The following is a 19796-nucleotide window of genomic DNA, read 5'->3' on the forward strand; positions in this document are numbered from 1 at the left end:
CGGTAGTGACAGCAGAGAGTACGTGGCTGTTTATTGTGGGCAGAGTAGAGGAAGAAGAAGAGCGAGGGGAAACAGGTGATGTAAATAGTCAACTAAGTGAGGAGGACAGCACAGCGTGCTGCAGGTTAGCCGCTAGCATGCGACTACCTGACTTGTTTGGGTGGAGACCATCTCGTGCAAACAAGGAAGAACGATCCCAGAATAAGTTAAAGTTGTGAATAAAACTAACGTCATGGGTGCTGCAGACAGACTGGAGCCAGGTATGAAGGCTGAGGATCCTGCTAAAACGGCCAATTCCCCGACCCAGTGTAGGAATTGGACCCGAAATGAAAGCATGCTTTCCGGTGCTGTTGAGCAGGTCAAAGAGGTGGATGAAGTCTGCTTTCGTCAGCTCCGATTGCTGACGGGCGGTGTCATTTGTGCCGACATGGACTATGATTTTCGTGATAGTCATCGGGAGTGCAGCCAGAAGTCCGGGAGCTTTTTCGAGGATGTCGGGGTCGTTGCTCGGGAAAGCAGCGTGTGAGCGCATTAGCGAAGCGGATATTCCTCACTATGGAGTCTCCAACGATCAGCGTGGTTGGGGGGATGAGAGGAGGCAGAGTCGATGATCGTGGAGCCCGCCGAGTCCCATCAGCCGTCCCTGGGATAGTTGTGGCCGGGGACTGCTGCGGCGAGGGGGCGGCGTCCTCCTCAGCAGAGGTGTTCGCTGCCGTCTCAGGACGAATGAGACCCCCAGAGCTTCTCCTGATCACGGCCTCTTTCAGTAACTTGCGGCGAGAGGAGGAGGAAGACTTGGCTGCTGGAAGATGGGGGCGTCCCTCCAGTGGAGGAAAGTCCTGCGTGTCCAGGATGTCAAACCTGTTGGCCAGCGGGAGGTCCCGATGTGAAGGTGGAGGAGTTGGGCGCTTTGCACCATGTCTGTCCTTACAGGCTACGGTCCAGTGCTCCGGTTGGCGTGGAGTCGAACTCACCGGAGCCTTCTCACCACCCCCGCATTCCGGCTTGCGCAGCCAGAGGAGCTGAGGACCGCCAGGTGTTTTGCCTGGGCCGAGGCGACGGTGGAGAACTCCAGGATGAGCTTGTCTTTTTCTCTGAGCTCGGCTTCCAGACAGGCGATACTTTTCCTCAGCTTTGAGACGGTAAGGTGACAAGATCCACACTCAGCCATCATTTAGTCCGTGAGAGTGCTTCAGAGCTTAAAGTCCACAGTAAAGTCCATGAAAGTGCTACAAGCTTAAAATCCTTGGTAAAACCGACCGGCTAGCCTAGCCGCCGGGCTAAAAACAAACCTAGCTAAGCTAGCAGCAGTGGAGGCAGTCCGGTAAACCACGTGGAGTTGCAGCCAGCTTAAAATTACTTAAGATCCACACGTCCGATGACTGAAAACTTTTTCCAAGTTAGAACATATAGGTAAAGCGGTGGCCAGGAAAGCAGTGTGGCCTAGAAAACCTGGCTTAAAAACTCGATAAAATATCAATTTATGATGGTTTAAGACGAAGTTTCTAGCGACGCTTCTGCCGGGTACACAAAAACGCCGACACATATATTAATCAACATGTGTCTTTGGTGCTATGTTGGTTATTAGGACGTGCACGACTGTGAATTATCATTTTAGCACTTGTAGATGATTAGCCTGGGGTTATACAGCTCTGAGAGAAGGAGTGGCATCTCCAAAATAATTAGTGAGAGCACCCACCATAGGAATTTTCACTCTGGAATATTGTTCTAATGTTTGGGTTTGAGGGCATTTGAATTGGTTTTCACTGTCACTCTAAAAAACCTTTCCCACTGTCAAATCTGTGACTTGTCTACTCCTGCAACTTAATTTTTGTCATTAACATTTTCTCCTAACCCCCCTTCCCTGTAATGTGTAAGAAAATGAAAAAATCAACTGTTCTCTTCTCACTGGCTGAGACACAAACACACTCGCACAGTCACATACACACTTAAATCACATAGTAACGTGAACTCTACTCCTTCGAGGCTTCCTACATGTCTTGTTTTGGAAAGCGTTAAGAGAGCAATGCTGTCAGGGCTGCAGGGTGGAAGAGTGTAATCTCCTTTCCCCCTAAGTCATTAATAACATCAGCCAAGTCTGATTACATCTGGATGAGCTCTTTAGAGCGTGAGAAAGCAGGGCAGGTCATTTACACCAGACAGTGTCACAGAGTCTAAAGAAAAAGGAAAACATTAGAGGAATTTGCTTCATAATTATGGATCTAAGTTATTTTTATTGAGGCTTAAAGGAAACTAAAGATAGTGTAGGACTGTCATATACACTGAGCCATGTTTGGCAGTAGTTGAAATGTGTAATTAGTTTCTAAAATTCACAATTGATCAATTGATTTACATGATTTGTTGTGAACTGGAGCATTGCATGTCTGTAGTTAGGGTGGTAGCATGTGCACTCATAACAGCTTTCACGTCACAGTGAATCCCAACACAGAAAACTAGCTGGCTTAATCCATTGCAGTCTCCAGCTGCCAGTTCTGCCAATGCTCGTCCCACGTGGGAAACAGGAGTCCATGGACTTGGAGCAACAGCTGCTTGAGAAATATTGAGCTGAACAGCATCCCACCCGCCATCCACCCACATTGCTCACCTAGGATAACCCATCTTTTTGTTTGTTTTTTTAAAATAAAAAAGACACCTAGACATATGGGAGTCATAATATTTAAATGCATAAATCTAACACTGAGCACAGACAGGATACTCTCGTTACATTTTGGTCGGAAACTTCGTGTCAGAGGCTGATTGAATAAGAGTATTCCTAAAAGCGTGCTTTTAGCTTTCTCTGTCTTGGAGAGTCCCAAGATAAAAAAACATTTACCACTCACTCTCTGTAACATCAACAAAAGTCACTCCCAACCTTTATTCATCAATTATAGCCAATCTTGTTTGGAAGTTTATCATAAACATGCTCACATTTAGAAGACTGGAGTTTGGTTGGGTGAAATAAATATTCCAATAGTGGTCCAGTTAGCTCTGTGATTGCAGATTTGCTAATGTTATTCATATCTGAAACAAAGCAGTATACTTAGCCAATTTCCAGCTTAAAGACTTTGACAACTTGAGTAGGGAGCCTGTAATCTTATGGACAATTTATTTTGGCTAAACTCCACATTTGCAGACAAATATATAAAGGTTAAAGGGACATCTGGACAGTACTGTACAGCAGTGGTACTATATTTTTCAGTACATTGGAATAAGAGCAATCCAATCCAATGGACTTAGTAGTACTGAAGTACATCACTGATGGAGGGTGTTAAGCATGATGCAGAGTGAACAGACATACAGTTGTCTTAAACCTCCAATGGATGGGAGAAACAAGCAAACATTATGTGGGCAAGTATTTTAATCATGGGGATAAATTAGTGACATTGCAAATGCAGTGGTAATAGCTATATGGTGGAATATCATTGTCATATATTGTATTGTCATATTTTCTTTTGATGTGTCAGAAGTCCTCATAATCCTTTAATGTAGATTCATAAAGGTGAGAGAGTAGGCTGCCACTGCAACAATTCCACTCAGATTCACAGCGATGGTTTATTTAATGATTCATGTTTCACTTGAAACAATGAAGGAGGGGGGAGGGGGGGTCATAGTCCAAGAAGAAAAGTGAAATTTCTCTTTGCGGAGTTAATGAATGGTAGACAAGAAAAGACAGAAATGAATAAGAACAAAAGAACATTGTGTTATATAGAGCAAACCCTGTTAACACATTGTTCTTTTTAAAAGTCTTTAATCATCCCAATCAAATTTTAACAGGCTCCTGTCTTTTGTTCAAAAACATGTTTCAGTAAAAGGAATTCATCTCTTCTTTTCTGCACAGATTTCATTTCATGGTTTCATGATGTAAGTACTGCTACCTGAGCTGATGACGTCAGTGGTTAAGGACAACTGCTTCAATGTAGGGGTAACAAAGGAAACATCCAAACTATCCACTCCCTGCAGCATAAATAATAGTTTTCCCGTCGGTTTGTGAGATAAATTTTAATTGTTTGTTGTCCTCATCGTTATAAACAATCAACCAGAAACTATTTGCCACAGAGGAAGTCAGTTTGAATAACCTGATAAATTTCAGTCTGCCCGGCTGTAGAAAATCAAATGGAGGAAATGAAGTGTGTTTGCTATTCATCAGCAAGTAGGTTATTTTTAGGCCCTGCTCTAGGTTGTATCATTTCTATACAGTATATAGGTGGTGCTGTGGTCTACTCAAACTCCACACTGAAATCTGTCACATTATTGATTTGTAGTCAAATATCCTGAGAACAATGTAAAACCACATGTCCAGATTTAGTCATGTAATATCTCAAGATAATATCCTACTGAATTAGTTAACCATAGTGTCTACACTAAAATTACTACAAACACATGAGTATTTTCTTTTTTCAGTTCTGACGACAATAAGAAATAACTTGTTGTGTCTTTGTTGAATTTCACAAGGCCTTCTGTCAGTCAAGGCTGATGTTTTGCCATCTGCTGAGGCAAAAACATCAAATCTCTGCACCCAAAAATACAGAGCAAAGCCAGAGTGATAATTCCCCCCCACTGCTTTGCCAGAATGTGTTGAATACATGTTTTTGTGTCTGTGTGTGAATGAGTGACTGCATACCAGCATGTGTGCACATATTCATCATTGTATATGTGTGTTGTTCACTTTTTTGTTTAAAGAAACAGCAATTATTCTGACAAGATGCCTCTTTACTCTGCAGGAGTCCTACATTCAGCTCTGTTTCTGTGAAATCCATTAAAAACTGTTCATTATAGGAAGAAAATAGTGGCCCAGAGATTATAAATGTCTTTCTCTCTGTTAATGGATCTTGTGTAGAAAATTCTACCATGTTTCAAATATTATAACATCTAACCTATAAATGACATGATAGTCTGTGTCCCTTAATTAGTATAAAGTTGTGTTTTTGTACAGTAATCCAGTAGTCATCTTTCTGCCACAAACGGACTACATGAGTACAGCAGCAGATGTTCAAGCAAGCGGCATCCTAACTGAAGACCCGCCTTGATGAGAGCACTGACAGTTTTCATTTTCAATTTCATGTTCAAGAGTGTGACATGTATATGTAAATGCAAAAACTGGGGGCGCTGTTTTGCTTATTGCATTTGAATATTGTCCACTGTACAGCAGGTTACAACTTTGAAAATTAAATGTCAAACAGCTTTTCCATTTTCATTTTAATATAATCATAGAACGCCCATAAAAGTATGTGAAAATGAAAACTGGATTATTGCATTTTAATGTTTACTCAAATAACATATACACATGTAAAATTATAATGCTATTGTGGAATAACATTTTCATTTTTAAGTTTACATTATCATTTGAATATAGCATATATATATGCTTCCATACCAAATGCCCTTATTGAACCCCTATTTGTAGGTACTTCATTTGCTATAGCTCTTTTGTGACAGATGTTTCTAATTTGGTGTATTAAATTAGTTTAGTGCTAACCAAGCTAACGATTGTCCTAGTTGTCTGATCCTAACATGTTGCTAATACAACATTCTTTACTTTTGGGCTAACTGTATTTCACTCTTTGTACATGAACTCTTGTGGACTCCATGTTCATGTTTACTAGATTAATTACTGTCTTGTACTTTCACTGTTTCTTCCCGCAACCCTGTCTCCCAGAAATAACGATCATATGTTACAAATTTGCAACTGCAAATATGTTTCGAGACACACTCAGTGCCACCTGAATTACGTTTTTTATCAACATAATGAGGAAACGTTTTGTATCTGTATATATAGATATAATATCACAGTTTATTCACCATCATCCACTCAATCCACAACTCCTCCTGCTCTGTATTTACAATTTCACTCTCCTCCTCCATGTTTTCTTGTCACTCTCTTCTGTGGCGGTTGGCAAACCATCTTAGAGGTGCATTACCGCCACCAACTGTTGCTCTCATGTCACATGAGAACGTGGTAAGCAGTCCTGCAGACCAAATCATGTTACCTTGCAAGGCAGCTGTATTCGCGAGATCACACAAGAATCCAGCCCTGATTTGCTACATAGCCTGCCCCGAATATATGGCAGAGACACTAAGGGATAGCTCCTGCAGTGGAAACGGTATTGCCAAAATCTCTACCGGTGGACACATTTCTGCCATTGCACGGTATATACCATCCTATTGCCCAACCTTATCATTCACGTCTCATGGGGCATGAAATTAAGTTTGGTTTTTGGAGGGTGAAGGTCGGAAAATAGAAATTTCATTGCTTATCAGTCAGTTACTTTAATTGTATTTTATGGTACCAAACATTAAGGCCTTTTGACTGCCCTATTCTGTGGTCAGACCAGAATTGGCAAGACAAAATTTACTTGAAAACTGTGATGAAGGCAGGTGGAACAGGATGAGCAAGAGGTGGGCAAGATTGCAAATATAAGCTGCTAGAGCGAGCAAAACATACAGCATGTTCTGCTGCTTGTATCTTTTTCTCATCCAGTTAAGAACAACAATCAGTCCTTCTTGGATGAAAGGTCAGTCCCACCTTCTCTCAGACTGACTCAACATTAGTGAGTCTAGAAATTTGGCTACAGATGGCTACATGGTCTGCGTCCTAGTCCACTGGACCACACCTGTCTGAACGTTGCACTGGGAAAATGAAACTAAATTCCAGATTTAAATCTGTAACAAGCATTTTGTTCCACACTCATCGACTTTGATTCTCAAGGCTCCATTTTCTACACTGTGTGAGAAACAGCTTGCTTACAGAATTCCTTTTTCATAGATAGATCAACAAGTTAAAAAAAAATCAATAATCCATAAAACAGCTAAGGGTGTGAGTCATACATGCTCCAGTTCGTTCCTTGGAGGATTAGCTTTCATGTTCCTGTGATCACTGTCAGCATCTGAAACCCCATTTACACTTGTCATTTCAAGTGTCTTGTATCCAGATGAAATCCAGATTGGATTGAAGACACTTAGCCAAATATATGTGTCTCTGTTGGCTACATGCAAATCCAGGATGGCACTACTCCAGTTCAGAGGGGGGTAGTAATGCACCTTAAACTGTTAACTGCCAAAAACACCAGAAGACAAATAACTTAATTAACAGTTAGCTAACAAATAACTATCCATAAACTAACACAGATGTATTGGTGAATTGTATTTATGAATAACGAGCAGGATAAAAGTTTTATCGTCTTCTCTGACTGTCTCTGTCGATAGCGCTGTCGACTGGCTAATTTCAGTGTAACTTTAGCTGCCATTAACACAAGGGACAGACACTGTAGAGGCTACTTCCACGAAGCGCTTACTGACGTAGTTACACTGATCAGACAGATGCATTTACACCTTTTCAGCATCTGGCTAGAATGTGTCTCGGAAGGCGATTTGAGTCAGCAAATTTCAATCTATCTTGAGTTCTTGGGTGCATTAACATTTAGCTTTTGTAAAAGCAGATTGTTATTCAATCTGCCCAAGACGCATTAAGTAACTAAGTGTAAATGTTGTATAAGATTCCAGACAAGTAGCACCTGATTCAAAGTATTGCTAAGAGAAGCAGCTCCACAAAGTTTCCTGAGCCATGTTCCTCCACTGATACTGAGGTACAGCTTCACCAGCAAATAATGTTTTTTATAAAGCAAATGTGTCCCAAAATTGTGTCAAAAAAGGCAAGCAATGCAAATTTTCCCCTGGATAATGCAAAACAGGTAGACAGACTAAGTAATCCTTCAACACAGAGAGCTGTCCTAAGTTACCCAACATTCCCCCAGAGCAAAATTCATGTTCACATTATTAGCCTGTCCATATTGTCACATGAGACTATTAGCATAAAACATGCCCAAGAAAAGCAGTTGTTTAAAGCTACACCTGCAGGGCTGTCAACTGACTGTATATTGCTGCTGTCTGAGGTTGCCTCTCTCTGGGTGTTTTAACCTTTCAAGCTGTATAGAGCCCCAGAAGAGCCTCTAGCTCTGGGCTCACACCTGCGCTCCAACCGAGAATCAGGACAACAACAGCAGCAGGGGCCCTCAGTCCAAACGCACACACACACATACACACACAGGGACAACCTTTAACACACAAAAGCACATAAAAATTCAGATGCCTTCATTCGATTAAAATAAGCCACACTGTCAAGTTATAGGCACAGACATCAGATGTGAAATGCACACAGTGACCAGCACAACAACCGTGACTTCAAACAGCTGGGTGGGGGCTAACCTGCCGCCATCACCATTTTACCACCACATTTCTTGCCGCACTCTGGCAACAGCGTTACCATGGCAGCCATGGAAACAGAGAAGATTTCTTCTCCACTCTGTCCCACTGGAATTCTATCTACCAAAGCCATTCTTTCTGTCTTCTTCTCTCTGTGCCTGTTTCTGTATTTTCTTAGATTATCCAAAGAAATCCTTTATCCCACGGTAATATAGTTCACACACATCAGCACGAGGTGATGAAAGGAGAATGATGGTGCCTTAACTTTTACAACAAAATATGTGAACATCATTATGGACATCACAGTCACAGCAAATGTGACGCCAGTTTGTGAGCTTTGTTATTTTAATAATCAGTAGTTATTCCTGTTGCTTTCTGTAGCTCTGTATCTCTATTTCTCTGCTTGTCCAATTGCTTGGCTGCATTCTGATGTGGCGTGCCTACACAAACTGTACAGTCCATTTGCCATTTCTCTAATTTTTGCATTTGCATGTTTATTGTTTGATGCATTTGTATGTCTACCTCTTCAGTCTGTCATTTCCCTGCTCTTGGTTGCACCTCTAGTTATTGTGAGTAGCCTAAGACTGGAAACGACACAGCAGCACAGTAGATGGTGCCTCTGATCCTTGTTAAGAGTGCATTCACTAGCTTTCCTGATTCTAAGAGCCCCTTTCTCCAACTCTTCACAGCCCGGCCCTACCTAATGATGGTGCTCAAGTCCACACACAACCACCCTTGGTTCACAACAATGAATATAATTTGTTGTTTCTCTTAAAAGCTGCAGTGGTTTTAAATCTCCATGGTATACATTATGTCCACCTATAACTCTAAACATACTTACATGTACTCAACAGTACAATGTGTACCCTCTTCAGCAATTGTGGCTCTTCTCTCACTCCCCAAATCCAAATACTTAAGTGTGGAATGACTTGCCACTAGATGTTATGACGACCTGCCACCACCATATTTTAAATTCCAAATACTTTTATACATATGTTTACGGATTACATCAACAAAGCTCTATTGTTATATATCCGTCTAACAGCTACTAAATTTAAAGGAATATCCCATTGTTTTTCAATCTGATCTCCATGATTTAATGGAAATGAGATATGGAAATGAGCAAGCAAAATAAAAATGTGTTAATATTTATACAAATATTAAAAGAGATGAAATAACACCAATATGGATAAATGAACCTAATACAAGGCCATAAGTGTTCTCCAGGTTGTCCAAATTATAACGTTTATTTTGAGGCAGGCTTTATATTATATCTGTGACTGGAATGTATCATGAAGTCTCAAATTTAAAAATGATGACTACATGAGAGGCACAAACTGGCGCTAATGTGTTAGGTTGCAGAAGAGAACCTGTGTCTTTGTCTATCTTTCAGCTGGCACCACCGAATATTGTAGATGGCTAATCGTAGATACAGGTAGCTAGAATGAGGCTGTCCCCCAGGCAGCAGAGACCATGGCGGCCTGCTGTACCAAAACACCTCCACAGCTGGCTTTATAGTTCATTCTGCTAAAAGCAATGTCCAGCTGACTAAAGGGAACAGAGTAGTGTATACCCAGTTTAAAAATGTTCTTTGGGCACAGGAACAAGAGAGGAGCTAACTGCTACTAACTGTTTCTGCAAACTAATGCTTATGCTTGCATTATATCATCAGAAAGATAATGCTGTGGCTAATGTAGCTGCTAACGATTGCTAATTATTCAAATTGATGTAAGACAGAGCAAACACTCGCTCCAAGATATTCCCTACGTTATGTTTAACAGAATTTATAGGAAATTGAAAGTACTCACTCTGGCTTTCAAAAAACAGAAGTAATAGCTTTTGTTAGGAGGGTGCTTTTACATCCCGCACTCACTTGATTTTAATCACACTGAAAACAAATTGTATAAAATGCTGTTGTTTTTGTCTGCTCGCAAGACAAATAGCTGGTGCTTGGTATTCTGCGCCAGATCCAACATGCAGGCACTACCCAAGAGTGATAGGAGGCCAAGACAAGGCATGTTGAGGAATCACACTGCTGGGTCAAAGAAAGGCTGGAGGGGATCTCACCGTTCATTATCAAGTCATATGTGAAAAATGTTAAAATGCAGCAACAGTGTTTTGTAGGTAGTCTGCTTTTCTTTGTGATGCATAGATGAAGTAGATATGTTAAATACACAAGAATAATAATCAGGGAAATAATTATAGAAGAGACCAGAGACGTATACACACACACACACAAAGTGTACCCAAGAGTAAGAGACTTAGAGGGCACACTGACAGTCTTACAAACAACATGTTTTATTTTTTAAACACAACAGAGTCACCAGCAAAAGCCGCCATTCTCTGCCTTCCGCACCGGTCATAATGTTTAACTTGGTGCCTGGTTCTCCAAGGAGTCGAACCTGTAACTTATCTCTTTATGCCAAAACAAGATTCACTCACTGTGGACAGGGTGATTCCTGAGACTGAGCAGACGTCGTCTACTACACACTCACACATTTACACACACATGTGCACATTTTCCTCTCTCAGACTGATTAGCAAGACCACTGTTTGCTCACTCCCAGCGGAAGGAAGGGTTTTTATACAGCTGAGCTATCACTCTGTTACAAGGGCCATTCTCTGAAGTCTCCAGAACAATGCTGCTGCTGTGGCTTCATTTTCTTTCTGTGATACCATGATATGAAGTGCTGTTTTTAGTAATACATGTGTCTGTATGAATACTAATGCCCGAGCATTGGCCTTCTGTTAGCTGTCATGTTTCATCTATGAAAAAGATTCAAAATACAAGCTAGATGCTATATGCATACTTTAGAAAGTATGTTGTTATGCATGTCTGTGCTGTCTATAGGGGAAAAACAGTAAACAGGCCTTAACTCCTTGCAGTAAGGCTTTTATTTATTAGTTCATTTTTATCTCAAGTCCACATTAGCTGGGAGAGATAGAGTATAAATGTCAAATAATGGGAATTTATAGGAGAAAGGAAATGTCAATTTAAGATGAATATCTGATGCACATTATGTAATGTACATGTATAGACTGGCCTTTCGCGTTTTTTGTGAGTTTTGCGGCCACTGTAGTTTCTCCAACACGCTTGGAACGAGAGGGTGAGACGAGCTGTATTCAAATGGTTGCAAACTGCAGTTTTACTTCTAGATGCCACTAAATCCTACATACTGGACCTTTAACACTTTTAATTACATAAAAGTGGATTTTGTTACAATATTTTTTTCATACACAAGACATGGTGATTTAGGAATTGTTGATGTTTAGGCGACATCACACAAAGTAAAGTCTACTAGTCTCAATCATATTGGTGATAACAACAAACATGCATGTATCCATTCACTACGGTTCAGCAAGGAAACACTGTCAAAAAGAGGGTATTTGGTAGTGAAAAACTTTGATAGATACCCACATGATTTTCTAACTCTGTTAGACTGTTAAAGCCTCATATTATAGCTTCATCTGAACTATATCATCTTCACCCAGTTGTGCATTTATGGAGTGACCAACAGGATGACAATGATAATACTACAATCCACAAATAAGCTTTTAACTGACCAGCACAAGTCACTCTGATGGTCCAAAAGATATAGAAAAGCAACTCCTCTTTCACTTGTTTGGTGGGAAAAACACAAGTTTGCTATGCAACAGCCCTTAGTTTTCAATCCCCAGTCATTAGTTTCCAGTCACTTTAATACTACCATTTTCTTAGCCATGCTTGGTTTTCCCAATACCTGCAGACCTACGCTCCTTTAAACAGCTGAAACCTAATTCTCCAATGTGCATGGGAGCGTGAAAGGGAAGGCATGCCAGTGTCAAAAATGGCCAGGCCATATTGGACATTGATCATCATGAAAATTAATGCTTGTCAAACCTGACTGAACTATACAATATTCCCCCTGTATGTGTGTGCGAGAGAGACAAAGACTGACAGAAAGAGAGAAATATGTGTGTGAAAAGTGTTTGTGCATGCCTGTGTGTCTGCTGCTTGCAAATACCCAACAGTATACTTAGGCTAGAACTAATTAGGATTTCCTTTCAAACGCACACTGCCCCCCACCTCCTCTGGCTCTCCCTTCAAATGTTCTAGATGGCCCAGTACTTCTCAAAATGAGATGCCATTGTTATTATTCAAAAAGTATTATAATGTAGTCATACGTTAAACCATTCATGTGCATTAGATATGATCCCAACTGAGAGCACAGCTGAGTTTCTGCAATGACGTCTGAGACTGCTTTTTTCCACCACTATCATTAAGATGGAGCACACTGATAATCAGTCTCACTGATTATGTTAGTAGTGACTGGCAGTGACCTCACTAAGAGAGGACTGGTCCAAAAACAATGCCAGGATTCCCGATGCTCGTTTAGAGCCACTATACCTGAACAATGTGCTTTTTTGTGTGTGTGCCATGTTCTGGTATCATATTTGTTAGAGCCATAACTTTGTTTTTAATTTTTTATTTGATTTGCTAATAATAAAATGACCTATATTTGAACTTGAAAGTTCATTCTTGACTGTGGAAACAAAAACAAAAAAATCTTAACTCCAGGTTCACTTTGAGATGTGGTAGAAAGCTATGGAAAATAGTTAATAAGAGGACCTTAAGTTAATATTTAATAAGGACCACAAACAGCATGATGAAACAGCTAATGCTTTACAGAGTAAAGTACACTAGTGTTTGCCCATGTTTATTGTGGAGTGCTGAAATCATCAATTAATGAATTGTTGAATCAATAGCAAATCAATTGGCAACTATTTTGATAATCAATTAATCGCTTAAGTTAATTTTTCAAGCAAAAATTCCAGAAAGTATCTAGTTACAACTTATTCAATGTGAGCATTTGCTTTTCTCTGTTTTATATCATAAACTGAATATCCAATATACCAAACAATGAATCGAGAACATAATTGACAGATTCATTGATCATGAAAATAATTGTTTTTTTGCAGCCCTGTTATTGAGTTAACCCTTTTACCACATTTTTCAACTATATGCTTGGATTCCATAGCTTAAGAAATAGACCAAGCCACAAAAACAAAATAGTTTCAAATGATCTCTTAAACCCTAAATGTACACTTAAATATCTGTATTCTGTTGTCCTCATGTGGTGCAGTGATGTATACTACTGTCAACTGTCGCACCAAGCTGAATTGCATCCTGTTATGCTGTCAAGTCCAAGTCTTCATGAAACAGTAACATTTTGATGCTATAAAAGAATATTTTTTTAGCAGGAGGCCACTGCCCCTCTCTCTTGTCTGTCTGCAGACAAAAAATACCAATTTTGTCTCACTTCCCTTGAGGTGGCTCCCTCATTTTGCTGTCACCGCTGTACTGTATTTATCACCTCTCTCTTTTGTCTCTCACTCCTACCCTTTTCTTCCTCTCTTCTCTTCGGCCAGCATCTTCCCGACTGTTGTCGTGAAAATGATGTGATATGGATTTGATGGCAAGGGGACTTTTTTGTAAACTACAACATTTTTCTCTCAGGCTGCATCTAAAATCCTGCCTCATCCCCAAGACTGGCGGAGCCAAACCCCAAATTTGGCCACAAATTTGCACTTAAGTGTCTGTACCCTGATACTAAACATAACATATTGATTGGAGAGCTTGTTGGGAGTACTACACAGCCTGGGAGTAAGTGCTACTTGAAAGGCTCAAGTCAGGGCAAACTTACTTTACAGGATCTATTTCTCTTGGGAGAAGCAAGCAAGTACTCACACATGAAATCACCTAAAGGCTGAAAAGGAGAGGGATTGATGGAAAACCAATATCCTTGTCAGTCCCTCCAGGAATTTGCAATCATGGAAATGCAAGAATTAATACAAATTCAACCAATCCTCGTATTATTTGGGAGAGCTTGCAATTTTGTGTCATCCCTGCAATACATCCGCAGAAAATTGTGAAATTGGATGAATGCTTGAACATTTTGCCAATCAAAATACTTTCCTGCATAAAAGGGTCCAGTACATAGTTTGTTTAGAAATGAAACCTGTATTATTGATTTAGTGAATTATTAATTAGTTTTACCAAGATTTCTGTTTGTATATTATTGTAAATTAAATGACTATAGTAGGTGATTTTGCATATTTTAGATACTCAGATACTGATATTCAGATACTGCTCATTCCATTACTGCAAACTATTTTCCAAAATGTGTCTTTCCTTCTTTCCAGGTAGTTTCCATTCATACCAGTATGGTTTGACAAAGAACTTGCAGAGAATTGAAAATTAAGTGTGTGATAGGTAATCTATCTAAATGAAAATTATGTCTGCTTTCATTGTTGTCAGAGTCATCTTATCCCTCTGTTGTAAGACAGTTGTAAGTGCAGATTGATTTGGAAAGCCACAGACACAATGCTCACTGTGATGAATTACTGAAATCAAGTCAGTTTCAAGTCTGTGATTTTCATAATGTTCTGAAATGAATAGAAACCAAATGATGCCTGGGAGACAGAGAAAGACACAATGAAAAATCTAAAACTCTATAGCATGCTTTGGAAATGGTTGGCACTAATTTAAAGGAAATTAGATAAAATCTGCTATATCACTGTTACTGTGCTTTAAGACTAAAAGCAGCTGGACTACAACATTTCAAGCTCATTTTTATCTCACCAGAACTATTTAAATCAAATTTTTCATGCTGACTTGAACATTCAAGTGAAATTTTAAACATTTGTGCCTGTTTAATTGCAAAGTAAACCGCTGCACAATGCACCACAATTCTTGAAACAAAGAAACACTGGAAATGTCAGCTACCTAAACACTGTGGTGGAAAAGCCTTGAGTTCTTGATCGGTCTGACTTTCTTCAATGCACACAAGTCTTCAAATCATAACTTCAAACAATTTCTCTAAATGAGTCACTGCACAATGGCTCTCAATTGTTTCTATGATTTTTCTTAATTGAATAGGTGACAAACTCCAGTAATCTCTTCATTATCACAGTTGCAATAATGTCATATTATGTTACCTTGCAGTTAAAGGATGGGGGGGCAGGTAATTACTCTTGCATATGATGAGTCACTGCACATAACGGCTCTCAATTGTTTCTGTAATTTTTCTTAATTTATTACGTGACAAACTCCAATAATCTCTTCATTATCACAGTTACAATAATGTCATATTATGTTACCTTGCAGTTAAAGGATGGGGGGGGGGACTTAGGAGACCATGCAATGTAAATTGAAATTACAGAATATATCCTCCTACAGGGATCAAATTTAATTGGATAATGCACACTCATCAAGTACTTGCATGATTTCCATTAGAGGCCGTCACCTCTAATATTCTGTGTGGCAGCTGGATTCATCAGTACATTCTTCTGTAGAGACATACATTAAACTAACCTTCAGACAGTGCCAGTGACTGTGTAAGACTGTAAACACACTTCTGCCCGTGTAGACAATTACATCATTTGTTCCATGTAGAGTTTTTATTAAGCAGCAAAGCACTGACGTACACTTCAAAAGATCGTGACAGGAAGTGCAGGCCGGTGGGCTGGTGGCAGGCAAAAGAATATACAAAAGAAAAAAGACAGACAGTCTGTCGCCTGTGGGAAGGGGAATATTTTATCCCATAAGAGTTGGCTCAACTACCTGTTGGCACTTGTTGCCATAGCGACGGGAGCTGGGATTTCCGTCAGGTTGGCTGGTCAGTGGTAGGAGATCATAGGACATGAAAAGGGCCAGCAAAGGGCGTGCAACCTTGCCGCCACCATCATCAACCCTGTTTCCTCCACAATTCAACAGGGAAAAATCAACCAGCTCACACTGTGGGAAATTATTTACCAGGTCAGTAAGGATTATACTGAATTATTATAGAGAATGTTCTCACTCAGACACTGACCTACATTTGTTTATTTTAATTTTAACTGTATTTATGTGCACAAAAACACCACCAGCCTCATCTCATCTCACCTTTTGTCTATTTATTCTTCTATCCAAAGACACATTTCCAGTTATTTCCCATTTCCTGCCTCACATAAACACACATTTTTCATCCTGACACACTATCTTACAACACACTAGGTCTCAAATGTGCGTAGTACACCATCTGTCCTGTCCTTTCTCAGTCTCCTCTCCTTACTCTATTAGGCTGACTATTCAAATCGCTGGTCTGATAGACCACCTACTCACCCACTGTGCATCCTTCATAGCTGGAGCTTTGACACATGAAAGAGCAGAAGCAGTAAACCTTGACATTCAGCTCACTGGGGGTCTTACAAAACACTTAACTGGAATGTTGTAAAAACAGAGTGGTGTTTCATCATAGCTGCTGTGCTCCCCATTCATACAGTGACAGTGTGATCCCTCTCTTTGTTTCAATGTAGGACCGATATCTTACAGGTAGAAAGACCCCTAATCCTCCACAACAAGGGGACAGATTTCAGTGGTTGTGTTTGTCTGTGTGTGTGTGTAACCTGGTGACATTATCTGTCACATGGGAAACTCATGTGTGCACTTTGGACGTTTTTCCAGGTGTCTGTGGAGACTCACTCTTGACAGTGGCAGTCCTGGTGCAGTTGTAGAGAATAGCCAGCTCTCCAAACACCTTTCCTGGCCCCATGGTGCAGAGCTTCAGGCTCTCCTTCGTCACCTCCACCTTCCCGTCTGAAACATGCACAGAAATACAGGTACGCCATTAAGAATAATGCTATTTAAATTGAACATTTATTTTCCTGCCTGATTACCCAAGTGTGTGAGTCCTCTGCTGCATTCAATATGTGTAGCAAACAAAGTTTCAGTGATGAAATGGAGTGGATGATAGGTGTCTGAGGGCTTTTGCTTGATTTTTGGGGGCACCCAGCCAGAGTGCTCTTGACTCACTGGGCTGGAAAAAAAATAAGATTATTTTGTAATTTGCAGTTTCCAAGGGCTACTGGCCTCCTACCAAGGCCTGTGCGTGGTCCTATTAAATATCAATGCAGCAGTACCAACATGAGAAAAATCTACTTATAGCTTAACACTCCATAACTCACAGACACAACATGGTATGCCTTAAGGTGAGGACTGTTAATTCAATATACTGTATGTGAAAATATGTGTAAGTTATCAGGACTCCTGATAGTATGTTTGGATTCACATAGTCACCATCCAGATCCATTTCCAAAGTAAACATATTTTTGCATTGAAAAAGCATTACCTACCACTTGTGGCATATGAAGAGCAATAATTAAGGGATAACTAATTGCTTTTAACCTCAGTAATCTATTATATTCCAATAACAATAGCTTTTTACCAACAAAACGTACAAAAACCCCACTAAAGCTGGAATTATGCAGCTGCGGAGATACATGTAAACATCTTAGCAAATCTACGCAGAGAAGGGTATTATGGGTAACCGCAGGTTGCACACCTCCAAAATCTCAACAACACATATTGTGGACCTGCTCGTCAAGCAAGCTGATTGGTTGATCCAACATCCTGTCGTTAAGTTTTCTCTATTTTTTCTTTCAGGGTTTGGGCGTACATTTCACCCTAGTACTGCCACAAGTGATCTTCCAGCAGAGCATAGCAATCTATATTCTTCTTCAATGCACTTAATATCGTTGCCCTTCTAGTTATCATCCCATTAATTTCTGTTAATAAATCCAAATTATATCATGTTGGTTTCACGGATGTAGTGGTTTGTTTAGACTGTTACCAGGGTGAAAGTGATTTCTTCTATGTTGTCTTTACTTTGTGATTTGCTAAACGTGACACTGCTTCCTGCTTCCATTACTTTATGTTATGCCGCCAATCTGTACAAACATAAAAGAAACACACACATTAACGTGTGTGAACACCTGTATATCTTCGCTTATGTGCAGCCCTGAGAAGCATAATTCCAGCTTAAAGAAAGCAAATCCATAGTTTTCTTCTTTAACACTGTAAGAAGCTCATTGCCCCTGTGACTGGGGGGATGGCTGCTGCCACTGTGTTTAGACAAGACTCATCAAGCATGTATGCTTTCCTGGAAACTCAGCATTCCAGCAGGACCATAACTCTGATTCACAGAGAGTAAAACCCCAAAGAAAACAGTTAAAGTCAGCTCCAGGCTTCTGATGAAATATGGAAAGATGATAAGAGCAGGTGAGTCATCCACAGAGGAAACAATATGACATGTTATCTTGTTAGAGAGGCCATGAACCCCTTTGACAAAATGCTTTCAAAAAACTTGACATGTTTCAGGACTAATTCTTTTCTCCACTTTGTAGTTTTTTCCACCTTATTGGAACTAGAGTGCGCCTTTTTCGTCATGGTAAACAATACGTTATCCAAGCACCCAGCAACACCCAGCATGAAAGTATACATGCAGACCTCTTACAGTGTGTCACCATCTTACTGTCTACTGCTGTTTTCATTGTCCTTGATTAACAGCCTTTTTCTTGTGTCAGAGCTTCCTGAAACATTTACCTCTTGTTCCACTCATATGAAGAAACTGCTGGGGATCAAAAAAAAAACTAACTGCTCCATTAAAAAGCTTCATTCACATTTTTAACAATGCTTGCAAACAGTGCTTGTGCATCTTTCACCATTATCAGCTTAAGTAGATTGATTGAAAAACATACACACAATAAATCTCTATTTTAAATCTCTCACTCAAATGCTTCTTTCAATGGTACATAATCACTGGACTGCTCACTTTCAGAAACTTATGTCTGAATCTGAAAAAGACAGTAACTATGCTTTTGAAGTTTGCTTCTCAATGTACATAGGAAAAATATGAAAACACTCATTGTAGATTGTATTTTTCCATGTATATTGTATATTTTCTACTCCTTCCAAACAAGCTGGTGTTTGTCACTTTCATAAGTATAAAATAGACAACTTCCTTTGCACCTGTCACGATAATTATTTTTAGGTCAGTTAAAATTATCAAGGTTATGTCCACATATCATACAATATTGCCTGTTGTGTTTACATGTGTGTTTATTTGGATAAGAATGTCACCAACATTTTAACCAACATGATGCCAGAATGAACAGCATTATCAGACTTGGGCACAACGCCTGAGCGTTTTTTTTTCACAGCACCTAAGCTGAATGTAACAGAAAAAAACTATGCGACACATTTTGCTGTCATTTCTGGCCGCACTGCTTCTGTCCTCTTGTCATCTGCTCTCTGTGTCTGAGTTTCAACATGGGCGGGGCTCAGGCAGCTTTAAAGTTTATTGCTCTTTGAAAGGGTGTACTTGCATTATTATGCTATTATATTATCAGTATATCAGTGGCATAAAATGGTCTTAAAATGACAATGTTATTCTTTATCCCAATTTTTTCTGGGACAAATTATCGTCCAACAAAAGTAGTTATCGTGACAGGCCTAACCTTGGGATTTCTCCCAGGAAAGAGGGAACTCCTGATGCTTGTTTACAAGAGCAACTGTAAAATAAAATGTTTCATGAACTGAGTATAGAAGAAAAAAAGTGTCAATCTAGCCTTTCATAGTCTATAAACACTGTAATTAGTGAGATCAATTCACTGCAAGATTTAAGTCTGGAGAACAGCCATTGAGAATCGATTGAGCCCAATAAATATGTGCCAGACTAATCAGTGTCAAGATGATGATGTGACTCAAAACCCCTGAGCCCTTATTAGAACTATTAAAC

At 39.8% G+C, this 19796-nt stretch overlaps 1 protein-coding gene and 1 long non-coding RNA gene across 3 annotated transcripts in view; one reads left to right on the plus strand and one right to left on the minus strand.

Moving 5' to 3' along the window:
• LOC122884081 (cGMP-dependent protein kinase 1-like) overlaps positions 1 to 19796 on the minus strand; it is an 87685-nt gene that overhangs the window by 43149 nt on the left and 24740 nt on the right. For both annotated transcript variants that reach the window (XM_044213476.1, XM_044213475.1), the window contains exon 3: positions 16703 to 16816. In XM_044213476.1, the coding sequence (XP_044069411.1) occupies positions 16703 to 16816 (114 nt within the window). The remainder of the gene's footprint in view (positions 1 to 16702; positions 16817 to 19796) is intronic.
• LOC122884084 lies at positions 1108 to 19321 on the plus strand. The gene is made up of 4 exons (XR_006379798.1): positions 1108 to 1142; positions 3839 to 3922; positions 16685 to 16839; positions 17663 to 19321. It is a non-coding gene; the product is annotated as an uncharacterized LOC122884084 (long non-coding RNA).

The sequence above is a fragment of the Siniperca chuatsi genome, linkage group LG11 (assembly GCF_020085105.1).
Source record: "Siniperca chuatsi isolate FFG_IHB_CAS linkage group LG11, ASM2008510v1, whole genome shotgun sequence".
Lineage (NCBI taxonomy): Eukaryota > Metazoa > Chordata > Actinopteri > Centrarchiformes > Sinipercidae > Siniperca > Siniperca chuatsi.